This window comes from Hypanus sabinus, chromosome 26, assembly GCF_030144855.1.
Source record: "Hypanus sabinus isolate sHypSab1 chromosome 26, sHypSab1.hap1, whole genome shotgun sequence".
Classification (NCBI taxonomy): domain Eukaryota; kingdom Metazoa; phylum Chordata; class Chondrichthyes; order Myliobatiformes; family Dasyatidae; genus Hypanus; species Hypanus sabinus.
Genome location: NC_082731.1, coordinates 19,952,624 through 19,965,634, shown reverse-complemented (window position 1 = coordinate 19,965,634; position 13,011 = coordinate 19,952,624). Strand labels below are relative to the sequence as shown.

Genomic DNA, 13,011 nt, shown 5'->3' with positions numbered 1-13,011 from the left:
GCATTTTGTGTGTGTTGTTGTTAATGTCGACAGCGCTTCTCCCTGTAGATGCTGCCTGGCCTGCTGTGTTCCACCAGCATTTTGTGTGTGTTGTTGTTAATGTTGACAGTGCTTCTCCTTATAGATGCAGTCTGGCCTGCTGCATTCCACTAGCATTTTGTGTGTGTTGTTTGAATTTCCAGCATCTGCAGATTTCCTCGTGTTTGCTCATATGTTAACCCCTTCATTCCTGGAATCATCCTCGTGCACCTCCTCTGGACTCTGTCCAATGACAACACGTCCTTTCTGAGATATGGGGCCGGAAGTTGTTGTCAATACTCCAAGTGTGGCCTGACTAGTGTCCTGTAAAGCCTCAGCATTGTCTCCTTGCTTTTGTATTCGGTTCCCCCTTGAAATAAATGCTCATTTCTGATCTCTCAGGTCCTTCCAGGAGAGAAAAACAGTGAGCCGTCTGAATTCCGAGACTTCTGTTTATTCTAGAATTCAAACAAAAGTGAAAACTAACGGAAGAGCTGAGAAATGATGCTATGAGGGGAATTAATACTGAGGAGTATAAGACAATGGAATAAAGAAATAAAAGATGGCTCTTCTGAAAAATCTTAACACTTTTATAGATAAGATAAAGAGAGTTCCTTAGTGATTAATAGGCTACATAATTAAAAGATTTACATATATATAATGTGTTAATACTTACCAATAAGAAAGATGACAAACTGTTAGTTTAGATTCTATATCGCTTTCTGTCAGTGAGTTTGAAAAATTCATGAGTTTGTTAAACAGCACAAATCTTAAAAGGTATTATTTTTTTAAAAAAAGGCGGTTTGACAGTGACTTGGCTCTGACCCCACGACCCTGTTTCCCTGCAGGTGGAGGACTGTCCGGATCTTCGTCTCCTCCACGTTCCGGGACATGGCGGGGGAGCGGGACCTGCTGGTGCGCGCCATCCTCCCTGAGCTGCGCGCTAGGGCTGCTCCCCACCGAATCCACTTGCAGGAGGTCGACCTGCGCTGGGGCATCACCGAGGAGCAGAGCCGCAGCAACAGGTGGGTGGCCTGGACTTACGATTGCCCTCCAATCCCTGTCCTTTGCTCAGAACCCCACTCTGACCCCGCGACCCTTGCTCTTTAGCCCCTCCCCCACAAGTCTTGGTCGCTAACCCCCCCCCCCCGACCTTACGGCATGACCTTCCTCTGACACTGACCCTATGACTTTTCCTACAACACTGACCTCATGATCCTGTGTGACTCTCTGACACTGATCCGCAACCTTCAGTCATGAATTTCCACTAACACTGACCCCCTGACCCTCGAGAATGAACTCCACCTGACCCTGTGGTAGGGCCTCCCTCCTGAAACCCTGCGGGTCCTCCTCCCTCTGACTCCACCCCGCTGACCTTTCGCGTGACATCCCTCCGACCGCCACCCTGGAATGTGACCTCCCCCCTCCCTCTGATGCATGCCGTGTCTCCGTGGTGACCCTCCACCCATCGCCGGGACTCTCCTTGTTTCAGCTTGCCCTCCTGCCCTCACTCCCCCTCTCGCCTTCACACCCCCGACGATTTTCTCATCTTCCCCCTGCTTCTCCCCCGTCCGCAGGCAACTGGAGCTTTGCTTGTCTGAGGTTGCCCGCTGCCAGCTCTTCGTGCTGATCCTGGGCGAGCGTTATGGACAGACCCTGGACGACTATTCCTTGCCAGACCTGCCCCAGTTCCAGTGGGTAAGGAAGAACTCAACTCGGATGTTCAAAGCCCACTGGCCCCTACCGAAACTCCACGTTCCCTTTTTGAGTTCAGTACTAGACAGAGGTTGTGATGTTGAACTCTTATCAGGGACAGAGGTCTGTTCTCTCGCCTCGAAGCGACAGGGGTGAGTGCAGGACGAGGGAGCCCTTGCTCCATTTATAGAGTGCGAGTGAGACCACCCCTGGAATACTGTGTACAGGTCTGGTCTCCCTGCCTGAGGAAGTAGATGACTATGATATTTTCCCAGGGTAGGGTAGGGTTTAAAACTAGAGAGGTCAGAGAAGAAAGATTTAGGTATGTAGATGAGTAAGGGCATTGGAAAGTTAGGAAGGGTATAGTAGGCTCAAGAAGACCACAGGGCTTTCACCAAGGTGAATTATAAAGAGGCTGGGGCTGTCTTCCCTGGAGAAAAGGAGGCTGAAGATGTGGCCTGATAAAGGTTTATCAAATGAAGCAAAACATAGAAGGGACAGGTGGAGTGGAGTCTCTTCCCCAGGGTAAGGAGCCTAGAACTAGAGTGAACAGGCTTAAGGCAGGAGGGGAAAGATTTAAACAGGACATTTTTCACACACAGGTCTGTGGAATGAGCTGCCAGAGGAAGAGGTCGCGATGAAGACAGTTACAATGACGTTTGTGCATGTACATGAAGAATAAATGGTTTAGGGGATGGGAGTTGATTGTGGACAAATATAGTTAGCTTTGTTGGACAGATTGGGCCAAACGGCCTGTCTCCATGTGAATGAGACTGTGTCAAAATAGAGGAGAGACCCCTTACTCAATAATACGAGTTCTCAGTGAGACTGCCTCTGAAACATTCTGCCAAGGTCTGGTCTCCCTGACCAAAGGATGGGTGGGGTGGGGGGGGGGGTCAAGAGAGGCAAGAGGAGGTATTGTGTAGAATTGTACAGTTACTTACAGAGCGTTGGAAACAGTCCAGAAGAGATTCCCCAAGTATGATTACTGGGATAAGAGGGTTGTCTGGTTACAAAAAGGAATAGGAATTATGTTCTTCAGTGCCTGGTAGAACAAGGGTCATCTCTCCAAATGTGTCAAGTCCGGAGAGGGTGCCAGGAGATGCGGAGATGTTTCCACTGGTGGGAAGGTCTTGAACAAAGGGGAATAATACGCCAGTATTCTGCAGAGGGAGCCTCATCCTGTGTCTGACCCTGTCCCTGGGAGTGATTGACGGGACGGTGTGGAGGGAGCCTCACCCCGTGTCCGACCCTGTCCCTGGGAGTGATTGTCGGGACGGTGTGGGGGGAGCCTCACCCTGTGACTGACCCTGTCCCTGGGAGTGTGTGACGGGATGGTGTGGAGGGAGCCTCACCCTGTGTCTGACCGTGTCCCTGGGAGTGTGTGACGGGACGGTGTGGAGGGAGCCTCACCCTGTGTCTGACCCTATCTGTGGAGGTGTTTTATCAGTGTACAGAATACTGTGCAAGAGTTGCCTCTTCAATTGTATCCAGTCCTTACACCCTCCTCAATCTCCACCACTCATACACTGGCTGTGAACACTCTTGCTCACCAACTGCACCCACAGGCCTAAGAATTGAGGAAAGTTATTTTGCTGTTGACGAGATCAGACTTGGGCCTAAGGGATGTAGCCTCAAAATTTAGATTTAGGACGGAGATGTGGGGAAATTGCTTTTCCCAGAGACTAGAGAATCTGTGGAATTCTCTTTTCAGCAAAGCTACCTCATGAATTATATTTAGGAGAGGCAGATCTCTGCTTAGCAGGGCAATGAGGGTTATAGGGAACAGGCATTAGGGTGGGGCTGTCTGTGGCCAGATAATCCTTGATCTTAGTGAATGGCAGAGCAGGTCGTGCTCCTATTTCTTGTGCTGAGTTTCATCCCATCCTCCCAGGTTAAGGACTACCCAAAAGGTCGTTCCATCACTGAGCTGGAGTTGATGCAGTTCCTGAGACAGGCCCCGGGAGATCCCAGACAGACCTGCTTTGTCTACACAAGAGACCCTGCTGTCCTGAGGTGAGCAAGGGTGGGAAAGGGACGGGGTCTGTTGGGATTGTGTATGATGGGAAGGGATATTAAGTCCATTGGGAGTGAATGAGAGGGGGATGAGGGGTCCATTTGGAGTGAATGGGAAGGGGTGGGGTCCATTGGGATTGTGTACGGTGAGAGTGAATGGGAAGGTATGGGGTCTGTTGGGATTGTGTACGGTGGGAGTGAATGGGAAGGGGTGGGGTCCATTGGGATTGTGTACGGTGGGAGTGAATGGGAAGGGGTGGGGTCCATTGGGATTGTGTACGGTGGGAGTGAATGGGAAGGGGTGGGGTCCATTGGGATTGTGTACGGTGGGAGTGAATGGGAAGGGGAGGGGTCTGTTGGGATTGTGTATGGTGGGAGTGAATGAGAAAGGGTGGGATCCGTTGGGATTGTTTATGGTGGGAGTGAATGAGAAAGGGTGGGATCCGTTGGGATTGTGTTCGGTGGGAGTGAATGGGAAGGGGTTGGATCCGTTGGGATTGTGTATGATGGGAGTGAATGGGAAGGGGTGGGGTCCATTGGGATTGTGTACGGTGGGAGTGAATGCAAAGGGGTGGGGTCTGTTGGGATTGTGTACAGTGGGAGTGAATGGGAAGCGGTTGGGTCTGTTGGGATTGTGTATGGCAGGAGTGAATGGGAAGGGGTGGGGTCCATTAGGATTGTGTACGGTGGGAGTGAATGGGAAAGGGTGGGATCCGTTGGGATTGTTTATGGTGGGAGTGAATGAGAAGGGGTGGGATCCATTGGGATTGTGTACGGTGGGAGTGAATGGGAAGGGGTAGGGTCCATTGGGATTGTGTACGGTGGGAGTGAATGGGAAGGGGTTGGATCCGTTGGGATTGTGTATGATGGGAGTGAATGGGAAGGGGTGGGGTCCATTGGGATTGTGTACGGTGGGAGTGAATGCAAAGGGGTGGGGTCTGTTGGGATTGTGTACAGTGGGAGTGAATGGGAAGCGGTTGGGTCTGTTGGGATTGTGTATGGCAGGAGTGAATGGGAAGGGGTGGGGTCCATTAGGATTGTGTACGGTGGGAGTGAATGGGAAAGGGTGGGATCCGTTGGGATTGTTTATGGTGGGAGTGAATGAGAAGGGGTGGGATCCATTGGGATTGTGTACGGTGGGAGTGAATGGGAAGGGGTGGGGTCTGTTGGGATTGTGTTCGGTGGGAGTGAATGGGAAGGGGTAGGGTCCATTGGGATTGTGTACGGTGGGAGTGAATGGGAAGGGGTGGGGTCCATTGGGATTGTGTACGGTGGGAGTGAATGGGAAGGGGTGGGGTCCATTGGGATTGTGTACGGTGGGAGTGAATGGGAAGGGGTGGGGTCTGTTGGGATTGTGTACGGTGGGAGTGAATGGGAAGGGTGGGATCCGTTGAGATTGTTTATGGTGGGAGTGAATGGGAAGGGGTGGGATCCGTTGGGATTGTGTATGGTGGGAGTGAATGGGAAGGGGTGGGGTCCATTGGGATTGTGTACGGTGGGAGTGAATGGGAAGGGGTGGGGTCTGTTGGGATTGTGTTCGGTGGGAGTGAATGGGAAGGGGTTGGATCCGTTGGGATTGTTTATGGTGGGAGTGAATGAGAAAGGGTGGGATAGTGAATGGGAAGGGGTGGGATAAATTGGAACTGTATTCAGTGAGAGTGAACGGGAAGGGGTGTGTTCCATTGAGATCATATATGTTGGGGTGAATGGGACACTATTTCCATCACCCCTCCCTCACTCCACCTGCCCTTTGGAACAGGACAATTCCAGAGCAGTGGACATCGGACTTCTCAGCGGAGTCAGAAGGGGCGAAACTCCGGGTAGCTGAGCTGAAGAGGGAGGTGAAGGAGCGGGATTTGCTGATCATGGAGAAGTAAGGATCTTGTGTGTGATTTTCTCCCGTTTTCCGTCGCAATGTATACGAGTTCAGCCACAACGCAGTGATGATGGCACGTCGTGCCGATGTTCGGCCCGTCACATCCCTTCCCCAAATGCACTTTCCAGCTCGAATTGCCACCTTGTACCTCTTCCCGATCGTTGCCCCTTTCCGGGGGAAAAGTAGACAATTACACCCTGTTCCTGCTTTTGTTGTGGAAGGTGTTTGATTTCCTGCATTTGGTGGGGGGAGTTTACATTGTTTAATTCCCTCTGTTGTGGGGAGGAAACGGGGTTCCTGCACTTGTGAGGTGGGTGTTGAGGGTGGGGTTTCCATTCCTGCGTTTAGCGGCAGGGGAGGGAGGGAGTTTTCATCCTGCGGTTGAGGAAGAGGTTAGCATCCCGGAATTTGTGGGGTCCGTGGCGGTGACGGTGTAGCTGTATGACGGTGACTGTGTAGCTGTATGGTGGTGACTGTAGCTGTATGGTGGTGACTGTAGCTGTATGCGGTGACTGTAGCTGTATGGCGGTGACGGTGTAGCTGTATGGCGGTGACGGTGTAGCTGTATGGCGGTGACGGTGTAACTGTATGGCGGTGACGGTGTAACTGTATGGCGGTGACGGTGTAGCTGTATGATGGTGACGGTGTAGCTGTCTGGCGGTGACTGTGTAGCTGTATGACGGTGACTGTGTAGCTGTATGGTGGTGACTGTAGCTGTATGGCGGTGATGGTGTAGCTGTATGGCGGTGACGGTGTAGCTGTATGATGGTGACGGTGTAGCTGTCTGGCGGCGCAGTCCGGCGACCCACCTGCGAGCCGCCGCGGCCTGGGAGGCCGGGTCTGGTCCTGCGTCCCCAACTCCTCGCCCTGTCATCTGCTTCCAGCTACCGCAGCAAGTGGGGGGGGCTCCTCCACGGGAAGCCCTACCTGGCCGGGCTGGAGGAATTCGGCGGCAGTGTACTGCGCAAGCTCTGGGAGGCCACGCTCGCTCAACACTGCCAGGTTAGTCTCTCTGAATCGGTGAAACACCGTCCCTCACTGCCCTCCCCTGAAGCCCCGAACGCTCACAGCCACCCCTCCCACCCACGGCTTTCGGTCTACACCCAAGAGGTTATCCCCTTCTAGTATCCACTCCCCAACCCAACAATGGTTACTCACAACTCTACCCCAGACAAGGGAGATGTCTCCACCAGCACTAGAGAAATGCTCAGCCCCTACCTCCCCTCATCCCAACTGCAGCTTAACTCTTTCCTCACCCCTCTACACCTCCAGGAAGGGGTTGGCCCCCTGCCTTGACACTACTGCCAACCCCAGGGAGCACTAATCTCCCACAATCCCAGCTGCATTAGGGAAGGAGCTCTCACGAGAAACCTTGCCTCAAGCATCCTATCGTGGGATCTTCCTGTGCATGCTTTTGCCTGCCGTTTCCCCCTTAACATGTGCACACGCCCGCCGACCCTCCCCCAGCCTCTGAGGCACTGTTGGCCGAGGCCCGGGTAGGTGAGGATGTTGGGACAGGAAGGCAGGGCCTCCACCTTCCCCCTGACTGCTTCCTGCTCTTCGTCCGACCAGCAGGGCCAGAGCGACACTGAGGATGACCAAGACACCCTCCAGGGCAGCTTCCTGGAGGCTCACAGCAGCCAGCTGTTCGGCCGGCGCAAGCAGCTCTCCGCAGCGGCTGCCGAGATCCTCCAGCAGAGGAAGGGCACCATCTTCCTCGTCCACGGACGCCCCGGCGAGGGCAAGACCACCTTCCTGGTAAGCAGCACTCGCGGTTCGGCCTTCCCCGCGGAGCCTTACACCACAGAGATCTTCAGATCGACCTGCCTCTGCACCAACGTCAAAAGCAAGTTTATGCACAAGTTCACGTGTTGGTCCCAGACCCACAGACCCCCAGACCCCCAGACCCACAGAGCCACAGACCCCCAGACCCCCAGACCCTCAGACCCACAGAGCCACAGACCCCCAGACCCCCAGACCCTCAGACCCACAGACCCTCTGCACCAAAGTCAAAAGCAAGTTTATGCACAAGTTCAGGTGTTAGTCCCAGACCCCCAGACCCACAGACCCTCAGACCCCCAGACCCACAGACCCACAGACCCCCAGACCCTCTGCACCAACGTCAAAAGCAAGTTTATACACAAGTTCAGGTATTAGTCCCAGACCCCCAGACCCACAGACCCACAGACCCACAGACCCCCAGACCCACAGCGTCAGGTGAACAGCCATTCACCAGAGAGACATGGGAGTGACCTTTTACCTAAATCTGGCTTTAAGCAATTGCCGGGCATCAAACAGGAGAATCTTTGCAGATGCTGGAGGAACTCAGCATCATCTGTGGAAACGAATGAACAGTTTCGGGCCGAGACCCTTCATCAGGGCTGGAAGGGAAAGAGGAGAAATCGGAGTAAGAATGGTGGGGGGGGGGGGCGAGGTGAGAATGAAGTGCAAGGCGTAGGTGATTGGTGAAACTGGGAGAGGGGGAAGGGTGGCTGTGGAGTTGATTGGTGAAAAGGATAAAAGGCTAGAGGAGGGGAGAATCTGATGGGAGAGAATGAAAGAAAGGAGAGGAAGAGGAATGTCGGAGGGAGGTGATGGCCAAGTAAGGAAGTGGGTGAGAGAGAGAGAGAGAGAGAAACAGAAATGTGGAATGGTGAAGGAGGTGGGCAGTTACCAGAAATCAATTCGTGAAATCAATCGAGAAATATAGTCAATTCAATTACCCAGGTTACCCAGACAGAATATAAAACCTCAGACAGAATATAAGGTGTCGCTCCTCCAAACTGAGTGGGGACTCATCATGGCAGTAGAAGAGGCCATTATCTGGCATGTCGTGATGGGAATCAGAAGTAGAATTGAAATGGGTAGCTGCTGGGAGATCCTGCTGTTTTTTCTCAGATTGGTGAAGCGTTGGGTCTCACCATTGTGCAGGAGGCCACACCGGGAGCACCGATACAGTAGATGACCCCAAAAGATTCGCAAGTGAAGTGAGCCTCACCCGGAAGGACTGTTTGGGCCCTGAAGGGGGAGTGAGGTCGGGAGGAGGTCGGGGCAGCTGTGGAACTTGTTCCGCTTGCAAAGATGGGTTCAAGGAGTGACAAGTGTGCAAGGGAGTCGCACAGGGAGAATCCCTGTGGAAATCGGAAAGTGAGGGGTGGGAAAGACTGCTGAGCTCCTCCAGCATTTTGTGCGTGTTGCCTAGAGTATACATGGAGGTAGTTACGGCCAAGGGGCAGGACGGGGTAACTGGGTTACTGTCAGGAGGGGGAAAGGGGATGGGCAGCCAGCGCACAGTACCCCTGTGCCTGTTCTCCTCAATGACAGGAACATCACTTTGGATACTGTTGTGGGGGGGATGACCCAGCAGAGAGAGGTCTGGTCTCTGGCTCTGAGGCTGAGAAGGGAAGGGAAAAGAGGTGAGCTATGGTACTGGAGGATTTGCTGGTTCGGGGAACAGAAAGGAGGTTCTGTGGACACAAATGAAATTCCCAGATGGTATGCCACCTCCCGGGTGCCAGGGTCGCCAGGGTGAGCGGTAGGGCAAGGGAGTGCAGCAAATCAGAGGATGAGAGGGATCTGGGAATACAGAGCTATAATTCCTAGGAAGTGGCATCAGATGTATGTAGGGTCATAAAGCTTTTCTGGCATATTAGTTGTCATAAATCAATGTATTGAGTACGAGTTGGGATTTTATGTTGAAATAGTATAAAATGTTTCAGAGACCGAGTTTGGAATATTGTGTGTAGATTTGGTAACCGACCTGCAGGAAATACGCAAATAAGGTTGAACGAGTGCAGAGAAAATTTACGAGGGCGTTGCCAGGACTTGTAGAAACCCAGGAAATTATAAACCAGTGAGTAGCCAGGAAATTATAGACCAGTGAGTCATCCTTCAGTGGTACGCAAATTGTTGGAGAAGATGCTGAGAGGCAGGATTTCTCAGCATTTGGAGAGACAAGATCTGATTAGGGATAGTCAGCATGGCTTTGTCATGGACAGGTCATACGTTACGAACCTGATTGGATTCGTTGCGGATGTTAACAAAACACATTGATGAGGGGAGAGCAGTGGATGTAGTGTATATGGATTTCAGTAAGGCATTTGATAAGGCTCCCCACGCAAGGCTCATTCAGAAAGTCAGGAGGCATGGGATCCAAGGAGATCTTGCTTTGTGGATCCAGAATTGGCTTGCCCCACAGAAGGCAAAGGGTGGTTGTCAATGGTCCGTATTCTGCATGCAGGTTGATGACCAGTGATGTTCTGCCGGGGTCTGTTCTGGGACCCCTCCTCTTTATGATTTTTATCAATGACCTGGATCAGGAAGTGGAGGGATGGGTTAGCAAGTTTGCTGATGACACAAAAGCTGGTGGTGTTGTGGATAGTCTGCAGGGCTGTCAGAGGTTACAGCATGACTTTGACAGGATGCAGAACTGGGCTGAGAAGTGGCAGATGGGGTTCAACCCGGGTAAGTGTGAAGTGGCTCATTTCGGTAGGTCCAGTTTGAAGATGGAACATGATATTAATGGTGAGACCCTTGGCAGTGTGGAGTATCAGCAAAATCTTGGGGTCTGTGTCCATAGCACACTCAAAGCTGCTGTGCAGGTTGTCAGTGTTGTTTAGAAGGTGTATGGTGTTTTGCCCTTCATCAACCATGGGATTGAGTTCAAGAGCCATGATGTAATGTTACAACTATATAAGACCTTAGTTAGACCCCGCTTGCAGTACAGGCAGTCCCCGAATTACGAATGTCCGACTTACGGACAACTCGTGCTTGTGGAGGGAGGAGAACGCCGTCCGCCATTTTAAGTCGGATCACGACGCCATCCACCATTTTAAGTCGTTGCCGTTAACACTGTGTTGAGTGTGTAAGTTTGTATTTGGCTTAAATATTTCTTAGCAAGATTCATCCTGACCCCCTCCCCTTTTCCAGTCAGCAACCCCCCTCCCTATTTGTCCCATTTTCTGCGGGTCAAGGGCATGAAGCTACCGATTATAAGAGAGCACACAGAATTGGAATTATTGGCTTATTATTGTCTCATGCATTGAGATACAGTGAAATGCTGTTTACACAGATCAGAATTTGGTTTAATATCACCGGCATATGTCATGAAATGTGTCTAAAAATTGTTAAACAAGTAGTGGGAATAAAAAGAAATTTAAAAGTAGTAGTGAGATAGTGCTACACGCACAAAATGCTGGCGGGACGCAGCAGGCCAGGCAGCATCCGTGGGGGAAAAAGTACATTTGACGTTTTGGGCCGAGACCCTTCTTGGTGAGGTGGAGTTCATGGGTTCAGTGTCCATTCAGAAATCAGATGGCAGAGGGGAAGAAGCTGCTCCTAAATGGCTGAGTGTGTGCCTCCTTCCTGATGGTAGTCATAAGAAGAGGGCACCTCCTGGGTGGAGGATGTGAGGATGTCCTTAATGATGGATGCCGCCTTAGCTCCTCAGAGATACTGACAACCAGGAACCTGAAATTGCTCACTCTCTCCACTTCTGATCCCTCTTTGAGGACTGGTGTGTGTTCCCTTGTCTTACCTTTTCTGAAGTTCATTACAGGGACCATTGAGTTGTGCTAATACAATTACAATGCAGGGTAAAGCGTAGAAGCTGCAGAGCAGGTGGAGGCTCGCAGCAAGGTGGATAGTGAGGTCAGGAGTCCATCTTATCACACTATGGAGCCCTCCAGTAGTCTGATAACGGCCGCAGAAGCTGTCCTTGAGCTTGGTGGTATGTAGCTTCAGGCTTTTGATTCTTCTGAGTGAGGGGACAAGAGAGAATTCTGGGGTGAGCGGGGGTCTTGACGATGCTGGCTGCTTTACCGGGGCAGTGAGAAGCCCGTGGAGGGAGGCTGGTTTCGGTGATGTGCTGAGCTGCATCCTCAACTCCCTGCGTGCACTTGTGGTTCCACGGACGGGGCAGAGAGAAAATGCAGTTGGGAACAAGCCTGCGGCAGCGCGAGGGGTGGGTCCGCAGGGTCCCGTTGCGGAGGACAGGCTGGGGTTGTGCAGCTCGGTTCCAGGACCCTGGTGACCGACGGGAAGCAGAATCTGGTTTAATGTCACCAGCATATGTTGCAAAATCGGTTGCCTTTGCAGCAGCAGTACAATAAAATGTTTGATTAATAAATATCGTGAAAACAAACTGAATTACATTAATAGTTAAGTTACAATAGGTAGTGCAAAAATTCCAGAAATAAAGTGCTGAGGTAGTGTTCATTTAGGAATCAGATGGCGGAGGGGAAGAAGCTGTTCCTGAATCGCTGAGTGTGTGTCTTCAGGCTCCTGTACCTCCTCCCTGATGGCGGAGGGGAAGAAGCTGTTCCTGAATCGCTGAGTGTGTGTCTTCAGGCTCCTGTACCCCCTCCCTGATGGCGGAGGGGAAGAAGCTGTTCCTGAATCGCTGAGTGTGTGTCTTCAGGCTCATTCCGATGGTAACAATGAGAAGAGGGCATGTCCTGAGCCAGTGGTGTTGGGTCTGTTTTACCAGACTGGACCCTGAAGGGGTGGGTCTACCTTCTGAGGAACGGTGGGAGAGGGGCTGGTATCCATTTGCAGAGAGCAAGGGGGTGTGGGAATTGGATCGCAAACCCTGACCAGCCAGCCTCCTGCGGTTCTGGCTGTCCCTGATCAATACTCACCTGTCCTCCCGCCCCCCCCCCCCCCCCCTTCCAACCTCAGGCCGGGCTCGTCGACCAGCTCTCCCGTTCCGAGCCGTCAGACGTCTCGGCGCAGTGCAGCGTCTTCTACCACTTCACCGCGGCCGGTGAGGGGGCGCAGAGCAGCACCGCCTTCCTCCGGCGCGTCTGCCAGCAGCTGGACCCACACTCGGACCGCGACGTTCCTCAGACCCACAGGTGAGTTGGAAGTGAGGCGTGGCCAACCCTTCGGTGCGTGGGGTCTCTGTTCACTTCAAAAGCCCCAGGTGCGGCAAGATCTGGAAGTTCGGGAAGTGTCGATGCGGAGTGTCATTGTAACACGGAAACAGGCTCTTCAGCCCACGACGCTGTGCCAATATCATCAAGCCAGTGATGGCCAATTAAGTTGATCCCTTCTGCCCACACTTGGTCAGAATCCTTCCAATCCCCATACATTCATGTGTCTGTCTGAGCTTCTTAAATGCCCCTGTTACGTTTGCCTTCACCACCTACACCAGCAACACGTTCCAGACACCCATCACTCTGTGTGGAAAGGAAACTTGCCCCACTGTGGGTTATCACCAAAGAAAAAAGTTGCCACAGTTGCTTATGGAAGTATATCAAAAAACAAACTTATAATAATTAGCAAAAAGTTAACTACCAATAGTTACAGAAAGATAGCTACCAAAAAACACAATAAATGTTGTCTGTCCGTTGTGATCTCCTGGCAGCTCGGTCTCTCGTCTACTGGCCTGACCAGAGTTTCATAAA

The 13,011-nt window shown here is 52.1% G+C and overlaps 1 protein-coding gene across 1 annotated transcript in view; it reads left to right on the top strand.

The window, feature by feature from the left end:
- The window catches only part of tep1 (telomerase-associated protein 1), a 107,727-nt gene that overhangs the window by 47,580 nt on the left and 47,136 nt on the right, over window positions 1-13,011 (top strand). The window contains exons 18-24 of the mRNA XM_059951602.1: window positions 867-1,043; window positions 1,596-1,716; window positions 3,608-3,729; window positions 5,489-5,602; window positions 6,490-6,607; window positions 7,178-7,363; window positions 12,284-12,459. Coding sequence (XP_059807585.1) covers window positions 867-1,043; window positions 1,596-1,716; window positions 3,608-3,729; window positions 5,489-5,602; window positions 6,490-6,607; window positions 7,178-7,363; window positions 12,284-12,459 — 1,014 coding nt within the window. The remainder of the gene's footprint in view (window positions 1-866; window positions 1,044-1,595; window positions 1,717-3,607; window positions 3,730-5,488; window positions 5,603-6,489; window positions 6,608-7,177; window positions 7,364-12,283; window positions 12,460-13,011) is intronic.